At 41.1% G+C, this 20,915-nt stretch overlaps 1 protein-coding gene across 4 annotated transcripts in view; it reads left to right on the top strand.

The window, feature by feature from the left end:
- The window catches only part of PLCL1 (phospholipase C like 1 (inactive)), a 249,477-nt gene that overhangs the window by 215,830 nt on the left and 12,732 nt on the right, over positions 1 to 20,915 (top strand). For all 4 annotated transcript variants that reach the window (XM_089519489.1, XM_089519488.1, XM_089519491.1 and 1 more), the window contains 2 exons: positions 1,649 to 1,724; positions 8,626 to 8,735. In XM_089519489.1, the coding sequence (XP_089375615.1) occupies positions 1,649 to 1,724; positions 8,626 to 8,735 (186 nt within the window). The remainder of the gene's footprint in view (positions 1 to 1,648; positions 1,725 to 8,625; positions 8,736 to 20,915) is intronic.

Here is a 20,915-nt window from a genome sequence, read left to right as displayed (position 1 = left end):
CAGGAGGAGATGTAAGGGGCACACTTACCCATCTTCTTCCTCTTCTGCCATCTTCAGGGAGAGTGCCAGGCATTTAAGAAAGGGCCAGCACCAGATGTAGCACATACACACACACCAGAGTGGGAGGAGGGTTTGACCCAGTGTCTTAAATTCCCTCCCAGGAAGTAAGACAAGCAGAGGAACCTGTTGCCACCATGAGAAGGTTCTCTATGGTCCCACTTCACTCCCGCTGAACTGGATGGGACCCCCTTAATCCCAAAAACAACACTCTGCCACCACCCATTGATTAACCCGTTACACTCCAGCAATTCATTGGGACACTGCTGGGAACTGCTATTGGTAATTGACAACCGGTGAGGCAGTAGCTGAGCTAAGGCCGTGAAAAGGGGTGTAAAGAGCCAGTATTTAAGGAAAAGGTTTATTCTAAAGTAAAGGACATTAAAGAAACAAAACATGGAGGACAACTGGTCCTCCAGGCACAAACGTAAAGTATCAATTACAAAATTATAATCGTAGCAATAGCAAATACATTTCTATACAACTTATCAGTGTACTTAAGCACTCCCTAAGCGATTTACAATGTGTAAGATAAATGGCCCCAACAAGTAGGCTATTCATTTTAGCAACCTTGGAAGGATGCCATGCTAAATCAACCCTGAGCCTCTGGCTGGTATTGAACTCACAACCTTGTGGTTTGCGAATAAATGGCTGCATTAGACATTTAACCACTGCATCACCAGGGCTCCTGTCATGTCAGCCAGACATAACATACTCCAAACCTGACACCCTGACTAATACAGAGACAAGACCACAGACTGAGACCTTGCTTTCCCTCAGGCTTTCTCTCATGTAACATCTCCTCAGCACCCCTCAGAAAGTTATCCGCCAATGGCCATCTGATTGGGTGGCTGCCTTCACAACACCAGTGGTGTAATTCTCCTCATAAAAAACAGGCCCCCCCCCCAGTTAACTCTTTGTTAGCTGGGGAGAAGGCCCTGATAAATGGAGGGACTCCCATTTATCACACACCGCTCCCCTGGGATGTCACCTGGTGCAATCTGCACCCCACACCTCCCATTGGTGTCACTGCACATGAATGGATTTTCACTCCTACCACAGGACTTCCTATTGTTCTTTTCCCTTCTACAGCTTAGCTTCCTTCTCTCCCTCCCTCCAAATCTGTCCCAGCTTTCAAGAGCAGATTTCAGAGGCAAGCTGGGGGAAGGAATATCTGCCCTGCTGGTGATTTCCATACTCCTGATGGACACACAGGCCTTGGATACTACCTTGAGCAGACACAGGATTGTTAGTAGAGGCACAACTGTGTTTGCTCATTTGAAAACATTCAAGATACTGACAGCCCTAAGTTTGTAATTGTTTTCTGCTTCCATTTCCAGCCGATGCTGTATCTTGCATTTCTGCCAAGCTGTCAAGATCATGTTGATCTGACATAAAACAAATGCCTATTGAATTTCTCCTATCATTTCTCATTTAGTTTGTTATAGAATGGGGCACCTTTTACAGGAATGAATGAGCAAGGCTTTTTGAATACATGCTGAGAGAAAGAGAGAGTGGGAGAGAGAGAAGGAGGAGAAGAAGACAAAGATGGTAAAAGAAGCAACCTTTTTATTATTATATTCCCACACAGATGATTCAAGAGAGCAAATTCTTAATAGAAACAGCAGACACTGTTCATGCCAAGATTGTCCAATGCCAGAAAGCAGGTAACTCTTTTTAATTTTCTTGAAGGGACTTTGGGGATGATGGTTGTTCCAAATCTGTTGCTTTGCTACAGTTGCCCAAACCAAACATTAGTGATACTACATTCCATTTTGCTGCTGAAAGTCAAAATTAGGCTATGCCATGATAGCCATTCATGAAACCAAGGAGGTGTAGTTCTCAGTGCCAGAAGAGTGAGAGTGTGCAGCCATTCAAGGAAGTTACATCTTATAGATGGGCAAAGGGAAAGTTAAGAAAATGGCCTTATGAGGATGGGATGAGTGTTCCTACACAACTAATGCTGCTGTGATGCTGTGGCATACCTTCCAAAACAGTTGAAAAGCATATGCAGAAGGGCATGTGATAGGATACATACTCTATATACTGTACAGAAGGTCCCAAGTTCAATCCTCACGATTTCTGTATAGAGCCTTGGAAGATTGTGGAAAATTGCTGCCAATTGCATAGGCAGAACAGGCAAAAGGACTAATGGTGGTTAATTAATAACTGAAAGTGAAGACTTCTGGAGCCATCTGGGCACTCTGGGGGTGTGTGTCATCAAACGCCATGCTGCCAGAGCATCTGGAAGTCGCCCCTGTCTGCTTCTCTACTTCGAGCCCATGTCACAAAGCCTTACTCATTTTCAATTCAAATTTTTATTTTCAAAACCACAAATAAAATAAGTTTCAAAAGCTATAAGCTATCGCAAAGAGTAAAACTAGTTTAATCAGATAACGAAATAAATTTTTGTTGAGGCCACAGGTAAAATAACATCAAGCAAAATTATTATTAGATGACAATCTAACACAATTCTGGTTGACCAGTAATAGAACTTTCTTTTGTATCACCCATTTATTATAATGTGAAGACAAGAGGCCTGCTATGTGGCCAGACTGATAGAGGTTTAACTGTCGAGGCAAACGTTTAAGTAACATGTTCTCAGTTATACAGCAAAAAGAAAAAGTAGTATGAAATGCTCCGTGTTTCCTCACAACTTGACAGAAGCAGCACCTTAAGATTTCAGGAAGCATAGCAATGTCTTTCCTTTAAAACCAACATTGATAGGAAGATTAATTTGGTAATTAACGAATATATTGAAAGACTAACATTACCCATAACTAAATAGTAGTTGAATGATATGGCAGACTGGTTAGAGTGTTAAACTAGGATTTTGGAGGCAATGGTTTCAATATCCACTTGACCATGAAAAATCACTGGGTGACCTTGGGTAAATCACATTATCTCAGCTTCAGAAGAATACCTCATTTGCCTTAGGGTTGCCATAAGTCAGATATGACTTGAAGGCACATAACATGCAGATGCTCTGGGTCTCAGAGCATCATCCTCCCACTGCTCATTTGTAAGTCATTATTTTCAATTTCCAGCAGACAGAGTCGTAACATCCTGAAGATCAGATAGCTTCTCCCACTTGCTCCTAATAGGCAAGAAAGAAAAAACAGACCCTGGCTCCCCTGTGAGAGGGGCTGGCCCACCCCCTTGGAAGTCAGTATTTTTCCTGCCTACACTCCTAGTAGGACACATTTTTTGATCCAGACAAACTTCTTTGTCTTTGTGAGGAATTACCTAGCACTATTTCCTGCAGAGTCTCCTGGCTTCCCTACCCACAGCATTCCCCAGTTCCCTGCGGGGGAGCAGAGTCCCTTGATTGCCGAGGTGGATGTCGGTGGAGGAGGCCAGATTGGTGGCCGATGAGCCATCCCCTCTCAGGTCGCACTTCAGGGAGAACTGAACTCTATGGCAGATTGGCTGAGCAGGACAGACATCCATCAGGGAGAATGGAGCCATTATGGCTGAGGAGAGCATAGTTTTAAGAAATCCTGGACATGGTCTTGGCGTGTCTTTAGGGGCAGGTCCTCCATGCGTACCCAGCCTGGCTTCAGCTTCACACTTGGAGATTGAGTGACAGATGTTAGATCGCTGCAGATATTCTCCAGAGGTGGTGGAGTCCATTGTCTCTTCCAGGTGTTTATCCATGGACCAGATCTATGAATACACCTTCAGGGCATGCTGCAGATGCTGCAAGCTCAAGTACATGGACTATCTCAGGTTGACTTTCTCCAGGATGGCATGGGATGCGGCTTACAGCCCAATACAGTCAAGAGGTACTGGCCACAATTACATCTATTTTGCCTCCTAGGAAGGCAGCCAAATTCTCAGCCACCCTCATATCAAAAGACTGCTCAAAGGTGTGACCAATAAGATCCCACCATTGTTTTCCATCATAGGATCTCCATACCGTTATCAAGGCTCTGACAGTTAAGCTGTTGGAACCGCTTCACAATTTTTTTTATTGAAACACCTCTTCTGGAAGGTTCTATTCCTCACAGCCATCACCTTAGCATGCTGCATCTCTGAGCTCGGTGCACTGTTAGTGTGCAGTGACCTGTGCATCTTCAGACCAGACTCTGGGTTGCAGCTGGATCCATCCTTCACTCCCAAGATGAACTATGTGTTTCATGTGTCGCAGGACATACTGCCACCATCATTCTGCCCTCGCTTTGCCAAGGAGCTGGATATGGCACACACTGGATGTGCGTAAAGCAGTTAAGATCTACGTGAGGAGGACCAGCGATATTAGGTTATCAGAGGTGCTGTTTGTTCCCATCCATCAGCATGGGCTCAGCCACCTCCCTGGCCCAATTCAGACGGGACTTAAAGACCTTCCTGTTTGGGATCGCATTCCCTGATTAAAGTCCTCTAGGGCTCCTCCCTCCACACTGGCAAGGGATTGGCTAATCCGGGGCTTTTCTGTCTTTGTTTTTATTGATTTATTGTATGGTTTTACTGCCTATGTATTGTTTTTAATCTGTTGTAAACCGCCCTGATCTGATGGAAGGGCGGTATATAAATAAAATTTTTATTATTTATTATTATTTATTTAATCCATAAGGAGGAAGGTGTCTGCAGGTGCTTGCTATTAGGGCACCCTTTGCGGAAGTCTGCAGGACGGCTACATGGAAGTCCGTTTCTACCTTCATCAGGCATTATAAGTTAGACATCTTCCAATCAGTAGAAGTGGTATTTGGGGAAAAGTTCTGTAGCAGGTGGGGCTGGGATACTTTGTAGGACCGTAAGCACATCTCTCCCTATCTATGGGGCTTTGGTAAATCCCGATCTTTAGGATGTTACAACCTTGCCTGCTGGGAAAAGAAACGTTGGTACTTACCTGTGATACATTCATTCCCAGCAGATAAGGTCCTAACATCCTACTTACCCTTGGATTCTGACAACGGATCTCAGCAGCACTTGGCATGTTTTCAACCCAGGATTTATACCTTATGGTGCTGTACAGACCAGCTCAAAACGCTGGCCTGCACATGTACTAGGGTTACCTCAGGGCATCCTTTCCAGATGCCCCACAACCCTAGTACGTTGTAATGGTCTGTGGCGCCCTTTCAGCAGTGCCGGAAGGAGCTCCGAAACGGAGCTCCTTCCTTTGTCTGTGTCGCTGGCGCATCCTTTACACAGCTGCGCCAGCGACACTAAAGAGAAAGGGGCCAAGTGGCCCCTTTCTCTTTTTCCCCGCTGCTGTTGGGGTGTCCTTGGGGCTTGAAGCCCCAAGGACACTCCTTTCCAGGCCACAAGGAAGCAGCCATTTGCTGCTTCCCCACGGCCTGGAAAAGCGGCGGATCGGAGCCTCAGGGCTGCCACTGTGGCAGCTGAGGCCCCGATCCGTCAGGGAAAGGGCGGGTGCAGGCCAGCGGTCTGTACACTGTCTATGTTAGCTTGTGTTCTTAGTTGGACATAGAATTGTATGTCTAGAGTTTACTGTACATTTTTGCTTGGTTTTGTGTCAGTAGCAGTTTGATGATCTAATATCGTCTCTGTTGATCTGTTCACTTTGGCTGGCTAATGACTGACTTCCAAGGGGGGCTAGCCCCTCCCACAGGGGAGCCGGGGTCTTGTTTTCTTTCCTGAAAATGGGAGGAGCTACCCAATCTTCAGGATTTTAGGACCTTAAATGCTGGAAATGAATGTATCACAGGTAAGTACCAATGTTCCTTTCTTCTTGAGAGCAACTTTCCAAGTTCTGCAACCACAGCAGACATGCGTTGAAACCTGAGGATAGGAAATGTTTTCCCTAGCATGGTTAAATAATGCTCAAAAGCATGTGACAAGCCAAAGTGCTTTAGTGGTACAAGCCAATTAAGTAATTCAGCATACAAGTGCCTCTGACTCTGCTTCTGCATACCAGCTTGGCAGCAGATATTCTAATTCTGGAGAGAGAGAAAACACACCAGTCAACCAAGAAATCAACATTTTGAATAATTTCTTCTATTCTTTGAAACCAAGAGATGTGACTTTCACATCTAGATGGTGTAAAGTCTTATTCTGCTCCACTGTGTGTGTTTTGTATCTTACATCTGTTGTATCTTACATCTAATTAAGGTAATTGAGATTATCTCAATTAGAAAGTAGCATCTGTTTTAATTAAATTGATTTTTGATTAGTTTAGCCAGCACAAACCTCTTCCACATGCTTGCTTACTTCATTAAAGCCTTGTTTAAGGTGACTTAAATGCATTTTACTAACCAGATTAATATCACTATAACAACTGAATGAGATGAAGCTTGTATAACTAAGGCTTGAATTTGTTTAAGTGCAATCAATATTTAGGATTTTCACAGGCTTAACTGAATTAAACTAATTGTAGTTTCCCCGTGACTCTTCCTTTGGTAAGAGTTCTTTACAACCAGGTCCAGTGTCTCCTAAATACTCGTAAATAAATACACACATTCCTGGGAAGAAGAATTGTTCACGGGGAGACAAATCATTAACACTACTCATTACTTTTCTATTTTTATCATGACTTTTCTATTTCTTTTGACCAGTATTTTGTATCATGCACTGTGTATGCCTGTGAATGTTAGTCAAAATTAGTTGCCTAACTTGTACAGTATATACCAGAAGTGCCCACATAATGCAATTCTGTGGTTGTAGCCCTCTGAAAGAAATAATAAATGAGTCTATGAAACTCTAAGAGACCCTGCTAGCTCCCTTTCTTTGTGTTAGCATTCTCTTTCTACATCATTGCTCATATGACACCACTTTGAGTGCATCTAAACTGCAGAAATAATGCCGTTTGATGCCACTTTAAGTGCTGTAGCTCATCTTATGGTATCCTGGGATTTATAGTTCAATACGGTTTTCTCTGCCAAAGAGTGCTGATATCTCACAAAACTAGAAATCCCAGGATTCTGTAGGATGGATCCATGGCAGTTAAAGTGCTGCCAAACTGCATTATTCCTACAGTGTAGTTGCATCCAATGTTTCCCGAATACTTTGTTACTGTAATAGAGTCTTTCTGCTGAAGTAACTGTTGTATAATAATGAATAATAGAATCCCAGGAATCCTGAGTCCCCTAATTTCTAGAGTGATTTGGGGGGGGGGGGGGGGGATAATCCAAAAATCTTGTGCAAAGCATGGTAATACACAAAATACCCTTACATAATCCTCTGTCTCTCAGAACCTCAGTTTCCCCAGATATCTTCTCTTTTTTTCCTTATTTCAATCAAAATGGTGACCAGAAATGATGGTGTCTCCTCTGGTCACCACTTGGTCTGGGATATGGGGGAAAAAGAAGTGCTTTTGGTGTGCTTTTGGATGGTGCATCCTGAGGGGAGAGCATTGGAGGGAGCATGTTGACCCCAGCGTCTGCATAGTTGTCCCTCCCCACTGTATACAAAGAATCTTGGATGTGTGTGTAGGAACTGTGCTTGAATATGTTTTTTTAAAAAATATCAAGTCACTGGGTTTTCATGCTTTTTCTATATACATGCAAAAAAAGGTCATAGATAAGATGCAGGCACTGATTTTGAATGATCAGTAAGAAGGCCTAGGTCCATTCCATTACTGCCCTGCAATGTATCCCCATGATCCCTTCCAAATAAATGAATGGCTGCCATGTAACTATGGGAAATAATCACATGCTGAGATTTGAGGGTACTGTTGCAGTAGCAATGGACAGAAGCTCCACCTCTGCACAATATAGTCTTCTACACTGACATGGTTCCAATAGAGACACAAACAAAGTGATTTAGAGCTCTCCAGATCAGGTAAATATATTGAGGAGTTGTGGTATTTGTTGCTATCAGTCTTGGGTTTTAAAACAATATCTGAACAATATTTCTGTTTTCTGGTAATCTTATTTTTCTGGCAATTCCTGGCACCAGGTACCACAAGTTATTCCTGCCCTTGTCTGGGTTTCTTTTTTTGGTCCAAGACATAGTGGAATAAAAATAAAATTAAGAAATGTCTTAGAGTTATGGTGAAATGCCATCTGTACACTATAACATTAGAACTGTAAGTAGTTAAAAAAAATTCAAAGGAGAAACTTCAAACTATAGCTTCAAACTAAACAATGTCCCGGATTTTTTATTAAAACCAACCGTGGAAGCGTCCTAGTGCAGATCCAAAACATTGCTACAAATCGAACCATCAAAGTATGAAACAAGTGGATATGGAGGCAACACCAGCAAGCCAAAACTCAAGGAGCTATATTTCAAGAACTCACACTTCTTTAGACCATTTTGGAATCTTTCTTTTTCAGCCAGGTTCACAAAGTCCTATTGTGTTTCGACCCCAGGACACCTGCAGCATTAATGATGAACAAGGACAGGACATTTCACTAGGATCCAATAAAACACTAAAGGTTGCATGCACACTTTTCTCGATGAAAAGTCCCACTAAACACAGTAGAACTTTCTTTTAATTAAATAATCTGGAGGCTCTATAATCATTCTTGTTTAAGATGTAGTTAGATCACTGTGTAGCTACTGTATATGTATTAAGCCTCCTGGAGCATGGGAAACAAATACATATTTTAATATTTATTTGTCTGTTGTTCATTGACTTCTTCTTTCCTTTACCACACATTTTGGCAGGAATGAAACTCCATGAAGAACTTCATGACCTGGGAACAAAGGAGGGCCTGAAAGGAAGAAAGCTCAGCAAAGCCATTGAGAGTTTTGCATGGAACATTACTGTGCTGAAGGTAAATGCAAAGCTTAAGATCTTTCTTTCTCTAGGGGATCTGTTTTGGTTCAATTCTGTGTTTGTTGCAGTAAAATGGATATTGATACAATGGCATGAATATGCTGATCTATAACTATCATAATGAAGGGAAGCATTTCATTGCATTAAGAGATTAAAGTAATCCTTAGTCAAATAAACCTTAATGGGATTCACAGTAAGCATTTTATAGTTCAAAGATGAATTTTTGCTTCAGAGAATGGCTCAAAGTAGGCTTCCTCATTCTGTGAAACCAAATTATTACAAGTTATATTTTTCAGTTGTCATCCATTTTCGCTGTTTTGGATTTTGTATTATACCTTCTGCTCAAAACTGCTCAATCGGTTGATCTAGTGATAGATTGATAAGGGTGGAAGAGGAAAATTCCCTTCATTAGGCCAGTGTAAGAGAACTTCCAGTTCCTTGGAGGTTCCTTGGGGCCCATGCACAACACAATGAGAAGTTCAGTATCATTGCATCAGAGCTTGGAAATCTTACCTTTTTTATTACAACCTCTGATCTCTGGATCTGGGAGCTGTAGTCTAAAAACATCAGCCAAGGTTTTTTGAGGGAAAGGTTGCCCACAATGTCCAGTGCTTATCTGTATTGTGTAGGTGGAGGACAGGGGTGGGCACCTGTGGTCCTCCAAATGCTGGTGAACTGCAACTCCCACCATCTTTCATCATAGGCCAATGTAACTGGGACTGAAGGAAACTGGAGTGCGCCAATATCTGGAAAATGTTGAATACATTCTAAACCATAGTCTTGATTCACACATGGCAACAGTGAGGCCCCACAGTTGTGACCAAGTGCCTTCCATTCACTTAATAACTGTCCTGGAAAATTCCCCCAGAGGTCCTCTAAAAATGTATGGGGGTTCTCAGCTATGTTTTCAGAGGTTACTCTTTGGACAACTCTGTGTAGAAGGAAGATTTCCCCCCACCTTCCAGGCCATTGTATTGCGCTGAATTACACTTGTTTTGTAATGGCCGACACTGCATGTTTTGTATCTAGTTCGATACTGTGGATATCCCATTGTTAATTATGTATGTGTAATTAAATGATCTGTGAAATTATTAATGAACTCACACAGGAATAATGATTATAGACAAGGATGCTTTGCACTTCTGGGTGAGCACTATCCTTCTGGGTCTGTGCCATAAAAGAAAGTCAAAGCAAGGCTGTTACAAAATGGGCCTAAAGATTAATGGCAGTAATGCAGCGAATTATGTTTTCTCGGGAAATGTTTGGAGATGGAAAGATATAATAGTACTCTTGTGCATCAAAGATTTTGCACATATGAGTCAGGGGAAGTGGAGTACATCTAGCACTATCTTTTGCAATGTCCTCTCTGTGCTGTCTCTAGATCAAAGTTTCTTAATTATATTCTCCATTCTCTTTCAATTGATCTCCCCTTGAGCACATTTGTATCCTGTTGGCTGGCAACAATGCATATACCACTGTTATGGTCACAAAATTTGCCTTGGCTGCATGTTAATTAAGATCTAAGCATCAAAATCATTTATAAGAATTATACAGGGATTATGAAGATACATGGTTCCCTGCTTTTTATTTATATTAAATATGATTTTATATTTTTGAATTTGTATATTTATTTTATTATTTGCCCGTCGCCTGTAATCTGTTTAAAATTATTATTGTTACTATATTTTATTTGTTTGGGTTTTTTTATCCCAGTTATACTGAATTGTGATGGCTTATATTATTTAGCAATAAACATTCATTCATTTAATCCTAATGGATTTTCTCTGGTAAGAAAAAAAACAGAAAAAAATAAGGGGGAAAGGGCTTCTCATAAATTTCCATGAATGAACCAGTGTGATTGCCTACAGGCAGATCCTTCTCTGGGGATCCACCTTTGGCTCTTAACTTCTTTCATTGATTTTAAAAGGAATGAAGCCTGCCTAACCTAACACCCACACCTGTTTAATTTTGGGTACTTGACATTTCTCAGGAAGCAGTGTTGGGAAAGGTCTCTAGCTGGGAGAGCAGTTGTTCATTGGAGTAAGGTAGCCGGGGGGATGGGGGAGCTTTTTCAACCATACATGTTTCCAAGAACTGTTTGCCAGTGGTGGATGAAGTGAAAGCCCACAATTTTCAAAGGGCTGCATAAGATGATATAGGTCTTCTAGATCGTTATAATGGCCAGTTGATGTGTGATCAAAAGTAATTTTCCTTGGGTTCAGAACACTCTCTAAGAAGATTCTTTTTATTATATATGCAATAGCCAGGGCTCTTGTATTAATATATGTACTGCGTTACCAAGCCATTCTCTTTGTTCATACTTCTGCTAATGGATTGGAATTTACCAATATATTTCAATTCAGCTTTTCTCGCTCTAGTCTTTCTTTGTAATTTCCTTGTTCAAATACTGTGACCTGTAAATCCTTTACTGTGTGTCTAGGATGGTTGAAATGTTCTACAACTGGTTTTTGGGACTTGCAATTTCTAATGTCAGATTTGTACCCATTAATCTTCTTGTGTAGCAACTGTTCTGTTTGTCCAATGTAGAGTGTAGAGGGCCATTGCTGGCATAGAATAGCATATATCACATTGGAGGAAAAGCAGGTAAATACTTTTGTGATGTTGTGGGTGATGTTATTGACCCTTGTAATATTGCTGCCAGAGTAGATGTGGGAAATCACTTTTTCTAGGCCTATGGCTGAAATGGACCTAGAATCTCACTCAGCATAAGATAGTGTCATATTTTAATGCAAAACACCTTGAGCACATTCAAATTATTTTTGTTTTTTAGAATGACAAATAAGAATTTTGGTTCTAGAAATGTGCAACACAGCAAAAGGTTTGCAAGGCTGTTGGAAACATGAAGTGTGTGGACTGTCTTCCAGAAGGCCAACAAAGGAAATACAGATATGAAAATTACTGTGGAATATCTTCTCATTTAGACTGAAATAAATTTTTACAGTTAAAATGCACTGGGTGGTCTGGCTGCCTTATACTGTTCAGAAAATGTCATAGTCTCTAAGCCATTTTTAGTGAACAACAGAAATCATTGATCTGTTTACTCATTGTAGGGGTCATCTTTGTGACTCATTTTGTGCATCACTTAAAAGATCATTTTCGGAACCACACTTTCATTCAGCCCAGCAATCTCACCAATCTTTCTGTTCTCAGTGGTGTCACTTAATAACAGTTTACCAGAAGGGAAGCTAGCAGTTTTGAGTCTCTAAGGGCTCATTCCCACTAGGGTATAATTTGATTTCCTCATCGATTTATATGTGTGCCGTTCACACTGAGAACCGTTTCAGACACGACTGTGTTCAGTTGGAGTCATGTTAAAGTGAGACAACTCTTTTTTCAGACAGTAGTTCTTTCATGGTTCTTTTATAAAAACTCAATTCAGAGGAGTGTTCTAACAGTGGGAACAGGGACGTAGCCAGGATTATGGGAAGGGGGGGATCCAGACTAAGTGCCACCATTATAATGGGGCTTGGGCGCGGTGGCGCAGCAGCACACACCATTCATTTTTCTAATGGAACGGGGGATCCGGACCCCAAGAACCACCCCCCCTTGGCTACGTTCCTGGTGGGAATGAGGAATCTGATCTGCATCTTGCCCGAAGTTGAGGGTGGTGAGCTGGGCTCCCTTGGCCTCACAAGCCCTCACCTGGCAGAGCAGGGCCCCACTTTTGGGGACCTGGTTTTGGGCCCCATCCGGTGCCCATGGCGTTCCGTGTGCGCGCCCGCTCGCCCCCGTTAGAACGCGCTGGGGAGCGGTTTAAGCCCCATGCGATAAACTCTTGGCTGTCATATAGTACTGGATTCTTAAACCGCACATCAGCACCTCCTGTACAAAATGGAAGACCTGGAAACCCTGTTGGGGAAAGACATTTTTTGCCAGTCCACTCTGCATTACCATGGAATCTGCTACAGAGCTGGGAGAACCTTTGAAAGGCATGGAAGATGGCCAGCGGTGTGTGGAGGAGTGGGGAGGAAATCAGAAAAAGTTACTTTTCCTGTTGGAGGATCTGATTTCCATGGAGTAGTAAACGTACTCCAGGTTTTAGTCCAGGTTTTAAAGGTGCTGCTCAGAATCTTTAAAACTGCAACTACGGTACTTTAAAATTCAGGATAGAACTGAGAGTGGTTTCACTTACCCCTTTGCATTGGAGCTACCAAGTCTCCCGACCCCTAACTTTCTTGTAGGAGCAGTTTCCTTTGTGTCTCCTTTGCATGGAAAAAAAAAAGTGTCTTAGGCCCTCGACAAACGGGCCCTCTAGCATGTCTTGGCGACATGCTAGGGTTGCCTCGGGGCGCCGTTTGTAGACGCCCCACAACCCTAGGACGTCACCAGGACGTCATCGCTGTGCAGCACCATATACACGGCACACACAGCTGCGCTCTGTCCAGATGGGTACGCACGGCAGTGATGTGCTCGCGCCGCCGCAGGCAGTTTGCAGCGACGCTAAAAGGAGCCACTTTTCAGCGCTCCTTTTCTTTCCGCGTAGCCGTGCCACACAGTTTGTTTGCTGCAGCGCGGCTACACGGAAAAGAGAGACAGATCCTGGCTGCCTCTTTCTGGCGGTCTATATCCCGCCTTAGAGTCCAGTGCCACTGAAGAGAAACAAAGATATCAGTGTAAGGCTGCATGTTTCTTTATAGACCAACGTGTGTAATCTAGTAATATGTTCCCATAGAATTACTTGCAGATGTTGTTTGGATGATATCCTGTTATTTATGATAAAGAAGGGCTCTGGACTTCAAATATCCACCTTTCTTTGGCATGATGTTCCAGATGAACAATCTGGCTCCCAGTAGAGATAAAAAGTAAGGTCTGTTTGTTTCCTTTCTTTCAAAAGAATTCCAGAGCCACAGACAGCTGTATATTTGCTCTGTCTTAATTTATACTATATTTAGCTTCTTTCTGAAGTGCAGTTTTTCTTTTTGGAACTAAAAGGCCATGTCTAACAGTGATCCTGGAATTATTCATAACCAGACATATATTAACAAAGAGCTGATTTCAGATAAGCAGAAGGCTTTGCTAGTCCCTATGCTGTGCTGGAGAGTAGTGGTTTGAATGTGGGACTATGACTCTGGAGATCAGGATTTGATTTCCTGTTTGACCCTGGAAACCCACTGGGTGACCCTGGACAAGTCACATACTCTCAGCTCCAGAAAATCCCATAAGTTGCTATAAGTCAGAAAGAACTTGAAGGCATACAACAACAATGTGACGTCCAGTTGGGGCTATGTTATGAAATACTTTTTTTAAAATCTTGAAAGTTAGGAACGCTTTGACAAGAGTTGGCCCAAGAACTTTTGCTACCTAAGGGAGAGCAACATATTCTTTGCTCCCACCCGTATGTTATACCACAGGCCGTCTGAGTTGTTTTGACATCTGAGGCAGAAAATCTCACAAACATCTCTCCCAGTTCATGGCAGTAAAAAAACGCAATCAAAATGGGTTGCTGCTCTTTCATGACACCTCACATTTGTTGTTTGAGGCAGCTGCCTCACTCTCTTTAAAGGAAGAGCTATCCCTTCTGGCAGTACTAAACTAGGTTTTTTTCTTTTTCTTTTTCTTTTTTGATAATTTCATTGATGTATAATTATGCAAAAAAATCCAGTTTTTTATAAATCACTACAAGCTACAGAACAATTTTTTATAGTATCACACTAATGCAATACAATACGATCTCATCTTCTCAATTTTCTACAAATTATCTAAACAGATCTTCTTAATTATTGAGGTATCTTGTCTCTTCTCCTTGATTAATAATTATTCTATATGTAAATATATAAAACTAAAAACCCAGCAAAACAAAAGAAAACAAGAAGAAACAACTATTTTCATACAATCAGTTAATTTTCTTCACCTTCTTCCAAAAAGGATGATCTCAACCAGACCTTGGAAATGTATTTTTTTCAAACAACAACTCAGAGTCCTCCAATTAGCAGGTCTTATAACCACACTAGTAGGGGAAAATTGGAGGCTATAGTCCAAAATCCCCTACATTTTCAACGCTGAAGTCTACTTGTTTGTGACAAGCACAGATGATTAGCAAATGTCTTGACCTTTGAAATAAGCATGGTCCCCACACCCTAAGCCAACTCCTAGCCTGAGGCCAGTTAGGCTAAGCTAAATTCTAGTAGTGGAGGATTTTGTGCATTCTAAAGATCTGCAAAATTAAGGGGCATTTATTATTAGATCGTTCAGAGTCACATCATATCCTGATTCCCTGTTGACAAACTTTACAAACGCCCTCATGAGAGCTTCCTTTTGCTTGTTGACAGCACAAGGTTTGTCTTTTCTTGTGAGAGGCTAAAAATAGGCAGACTCCTGGTGGATCCTCTTCATGTACAAGACAGTGTTTTCAATGGGCGTTGATGTGATCATCAGCTAGTGATGAAAAATTCTTGGCCAACTCTTAATGGAAAAAAACTACTGAACTCCTAATCTAGCCAAGGCAATTATTAATCAATCTGAGTGTCTTAACCTATGTCTTTGGGCTGCCAGCTATTGTGTTGGAAAATAGCTAGAGACAGTGTATAATCCCACTAGGCAAGTTAAGTGTCCTTGTCGCCCACAAAATGAGTTCTTCATGTCAATGGTTCTTTCATATAATGGTTTTGTTTTCCAAGCATTTTACCATAGAAGTTACCTGCATTCTCTATCTATTTTACAATCTTGTGGTTTTTTTTTAATAAAAAGATATTTTATTTTGCAAGCCCAGGTAATTTAGGGGAGGGGGCTGAATTCTATACTGTTTTGCAAGGAATGGTGACTTCAGAGAATCCTGTTTTAGAAAGCATCACTAACTGCACATACATTTGCCTGGTCCATTAGATCAATGTAGTAGGCAAACCAATGTGAGAGAATGCAGAGGCATAGGGGGCAGGGAAACAGGTTTGGGATGACCTCCAAGAGTTCTGGAATTCTCTTCATGAGAGTACTTTATTTTATGTAAGATTGTGTGTCACACTATGTCAGGAACTGACATGAATTGAATATAGGCAATGAGGAAATTATAATAGTTAAAAGATTTCCCATACCTTAGATCAATCATTGATTAGGATGGAGATTGCAGTCAAGAAATCAGAAGATTGAGACTGGAAAGGGCAGCTATGAAAAACTAGACAAGATCCTGAGGTTCAAAGATACACTACTGTACACTAAAGTTAGGATTGCCCATGCCATCGTATTTCCCATCACTCGGTATAGGAGTGAGAGGTGGACAGTAAAGAAAACTGACAGAAAGAAAACCAACTCTTTTGAGATGTAGTGCTGGAGAAGAGTTGTGAGAATACCACAGGTGGATAAAGAGACAAACAAATGAGTCCTAGAACAAATGAAACTTCAGTTCTCCCTAGAAGCCAAGGCAATATCTATTGGTGGCATTTTGTCTGTAGAAGGATGTGAACCAGTAGAACTAACAGAGAATGATCTCTCGTCCCCATTGCTAGCCCTCATTCTTCCACAAAATCAGATCTGGAAAACCCTCTGAAACAGCATTGGAGTTTGTACAGAGACTGAAGTGGGTATATGAACGGAAGAAAGTTCTCCTGCAATAGCCAGTGGAAAGTTGGATCTAGCCTGTAATATGTCCAACACTTTGGTTGTATATCTGAAAACACGCATATGTGAAAGAAATAGCTGGTGGGATGTGTAGGACATAACATCCAAATTAGTCTGTTGAGGACTGGAATACAAGTGACAGATAAGAATCAGTCATATTATTGAGTTGGCAGAAGCAGGAAAAATCTAAGAAAGCCAAGTATTTCTGTCACCCATGAATCTGATGAATAGCTATGGCTCTCATACACAATAGGAGCCAAGATGTTGAATTTGAAAGGATTTGTGTGCATTTAGAAAGTTCTCAGATAGGCACTTAGATAATATTTATACTCCTAATTCAAGATGAGATGGTGGCAGAAGAGAGTTGCATTGCTTAAACAAAACCACCCCCACATGCACGCTGGTCTGTTTTTCTCATTCTTCCAGTCCTCTTGAATATGCCACCTCTGTCTATTGAAGAAGACTACAGGAGCTTCTATCATACAGATGGCCCTTTTCCTGAAATGGTGACATTTTCAACTGGGACACAAACATCAAAGCTTTCCCTGCTCCTGCCGTGCACTTAATTAAAGGAAGTGAGGAAAGGTGGCAGTCAGGAAGACTGTTCATTTGCATTAGTTTAAAAGGAGAGTATTTGAAGTGGAAAACCCTGTGCAATCCATTGCTTTTTTCTTTTTCTTTTTTGTTGTTCTTTGTTCCATTTGGCAAGAGAAATGCAGTTTTTAGACAAGACAGGTAACAGATATTATTCCATATGTGCAATACGTATCATACCCAATCAGGGCATAGGAAAATTACTTGGGTTTTTTTTTTTTTTGGATGGCAACTCCCAGAACCTTCTACCTGGTTTGGGGTTTTAGGGAGTAGTTGTCCAAGGTAATTTCCAAGTTCTGTATAGACACACACATAGGTGGGACTCAGAGTTCAAGCAATAAATAAGTAGGGATGGTTAGACTAATGGAATCATAGAACTGTAGAGTTAGAAGGGATGTCAAAAGCCACCTAGTCCAACCTCCTGCCATCTCTCATCTCTCAGACCCCATGTTTCTGCTTCAGCCATTCTCTGGAAGGCAAGGGAAGACATCTTTTTTGTCCTGCTTGACAGAGCTTTATGGTACTCATCCTGTGAACATGTCTGTTAAGGATTAAGGTCACAGGAACCCCATCCCAGGTGCAATCTGTTAACTTGATGCCAGTCAGAGGCTCATTCTTCTAGCTCATTTCACATGTGTACATGTGGCCTATAAAGCATAAGAGTTTGCTGTGCAGGCCATTTCTCTCTATGTAATAAAAAACGTGACAACCTCATGCAGGGAGTCACAGCTGGTGATTACATGCACATTTGTTTCACTGCATGTGAGCCACAAATACATGCACAGTCGTTAATCTAGTTGGGGTCTTTACCTTTCCCTGTGCATAGAACATTTCTCCTTGAAGAAAGATCATATTTGAAGGTGTTGCAAGATTTTCAAGAGAAAGATGCCACACAAAATCACAGAAGTGGCAAGGAGCCTTTTAGGCCATGCATTCCAGTCCCCTTCTTAATGGAGGAAACTCAGAACTTGGTTATCTCTCTGCCAGCTCCAGCAAATGGCTGCCTAATGTCTGCTTGAAGACATCTGTGGCTCATTCCTGCTCAGGGCTCCTTTGGATTTTTCATTAGGAACTAAATTGTGTTGGGCCACTAAATAGCTGTGTGGTTGCTTCCCTATTTAATTGGCTGCTTTTCTTGAAATTTACAGTAGAAGGGAGAAAGACAATGATCCAGTTACTTAACCAGCACCAAAAGAGATGACAAAAAAAGAAGACTCAGATCTGCATAAAATTTACACATTCCTAGTTTGGAGAGATAGATGCTAATTCAGAAATAATGACTATAATTGAAATAAGAATATGATATGATACATCTCGCCATAGTGGGGAAGACTATCCAGGTAACCTATGCATCAATTCTGTCTACTGTTCAAGTGATTGTTATTGGCAGGTGATTCCAAGGTACTTCCTTTTCTGTGATTCCTGAACTTTTGGTGGGACTTGGGCAAGACAGCCTTTCAGACTGGAGATACTTGTGAGCAGAGGAATATCTTCTGGCAACCCACCAAATAGAGAAGGACTGGGTAGTTTCAGCAGGACTGAGGAGCAAATTTTGTACAACAACACAACCTGAGTATGAAAAGCAAAGAACTGTTTCATGCCAGTGTGAATCATGTTGCCACCTCTTTTAAACGGGCACTGCAATAGGAATGATGAAAAAAGGATGGGTATGTGGGGGTGTTAATCTATCTACCACTTTAGATTGGTCTCTTCATTGGCTCCTGACACAACAGCCTTGCAGCTCTGTACTTGCATGGAGTGGAACAGTGATTGTGAACTGGAAATGAACGAGTGGAGAACTGGTTGAATGTCTCTCCCCTTTCTTCTCCATTCTCATTTCCTCTGCTCTTCTTTAAAGATTGGGTTTTTTAATAGTTTCAGTTCTTACTGTATTTTTATTATATTATTATTGTATTATACAACACAGTTTTCATTTTTCTTATTTATTTCAAAGCATTGTCAGTGACCCTAGACACTAAAAAGGGCAGCATAGAAATCTCTGTGCCAATAAAATCAAATAATGTTCCTCTTGAAGCAGCTTTTCCTGCTTCAGAGAAGCTGTCTGGATATTGTTACCCATATCTGCATGTGACGTCTGCTTTGGTCCTTATTTATCTTTATTGTTTGGAGTCTTCAGGCCATTGGTTGCTCGTAAAAATGCTGTTGTCCCTTATAAAAATTCATAAAAATTCTGTAATTCTGTTATGAATAGTCTGAAGAGCTGGGCTTAATTGTATGCCTGTATAGGTGAAGAGATGCTTAAGTGTTTTTGTGGCATTTAAAATTTCACGAATATTTGTTGTAAAAGGCTAAAATATATATTTTAGAGGATAACTGATTTTATCTTCCCTTCTCTGGCAATTCTTCTCTTTTCTAGTCTGAAGTAAGGGTAACTTAGCATACATTGACAGTGATATTTTAAAAGATTGTTAGTATTTTGAGATCCCATTCTAGCATAAACAGCATTGAATAAACATGTCAGAATTTAGGTGCTGGACTAAAAAAATAAGAGTTATCATTCTTTTCCAACATGATAGCATTCTGGACATAAATGAAATCGAAATTTTATATGCATGGTTATAATGTTTAATGTTACTTTTCTTGACTGCAGTTCCCAGAATGCCCCAGTCAATAAAATTTCCAAATTTTAAAGGGTTCCTGTTTTGCTGGAGAATTCCATTTTTGATAGTCATTTGCCAGTTTCTGTCTCCACCTAGGCCATATGCAAAGAGATGGTAAAGTGGTAAAACCAGTCCTGGACCATACCATTTCATTTCCCACTTGGAGGGGATGAGGCTATCACATCAAAATTGAAAGCATTTCCATATAAAACAGATTCTGTACATTTACAGTTTCTGTGCATCTCAGGGAAAACAAAACAAAACATCTAAGCTGGAAGACTTCCTTCTTACGTCAAGTTTCCCATATGTCCTGTAATGTGATCTTCTGGCCTACAGCCTGAAGTAGTACAGTCTAGGAGACATTTTGCCCCACACTTCTTTTGATGATTGCCTAAAATAGACTTCAGAGCAGCCTTCCACAAACCAGGACCCTCCAGATGTTGCTTGATTCCCAGCTCCCACCTGCACCAGCCAGCATGGCCAACAATCAAGAACGATGCAAACTAGGCAAAACCATGAAATGACTTACCACAAAGTTTTCATGAATGACTACTTTGAGTCAATTCCTGGATATTCCTTTCAGGAGCTGGTGGTCTAGTTAGAATTGATAGAACCAGATGCTTCCAGACATCTCCCTGGGAGATCTCTGACCCATCTGCCACATTGCTAGAACTGTATATTGAGTTGCTGGCTGCCTCAGCAATACTTTGTACCAAGAGAGAAATGTTTCTATAATTGGTTATTATCCTAGATATCACCCTTCAGAGCCATAGCAGCCATTTTAAGGGTTTATAAAAGGACTCCTGCTTATTTACCTAAAAAACAAAAATAATGACAGAGAGCTGTAGGAATCTGGTGGTTCGTTTAGGAAATGAATGAACTTTGCACTAGTAGATTTGCCTGGTTGTTAACAGGATTGCCATGGTTTCAATAGAAGCTAGCCTTATAATCTATGCTGTTTAGGAATAAATAAATACTACAGGGTTAAAAAAACGACATTAAGGCTGCATCTGCACTGCAAAATTAATACAGTTTGATGCCACTCTAAGTGCCATGGCTCAGTGCTATGGGATTCTGAGATTTGTAGTTTAGTTTAGCGAGATATTTCGCCTTCTCTGTCAGAGAGCTCTGGTACCACAACAAACTATAAATCCCAAGTTTCCATAGTATAAAGCTATGAGTTAAAAGTTGAGTCAAACTGCATTAATTCTCCAGTGTGGCAGCAGCCTAATACTCACTGGTGATACTGGAAAACAGGCTGTGTTTTGCAGAGTTCAATATGAAGATCTCCAGTCCCACTTCAGGTTTTAAAAAGTGAGACTAAAAGATCAGCAAGCTTTGTAAGATCATTTAGAAATTACAGCATCCAACAAGTAAGTCTGCCAGATTCT

This window comes from Sceloporus occidentalis, unplaced genomic scaffold (assembly GCF_023333645.1).
Source record: "Sceloporus occidentalis isolate IW3139 unplaced genomic scaffold, rSceOcc1.0.p SCAF_4, whole genome shotgun sequence".
Lineage (NCBI taxonomy): Eukaryota > Metazoa > Chordata > Lepidosauria > Squamata > Phrynosomatidae > Sceloporus > Sceloporus occidentalis.
This window is presented reverse-complemented; position numbering and strand designations above follow the sequence as displayed.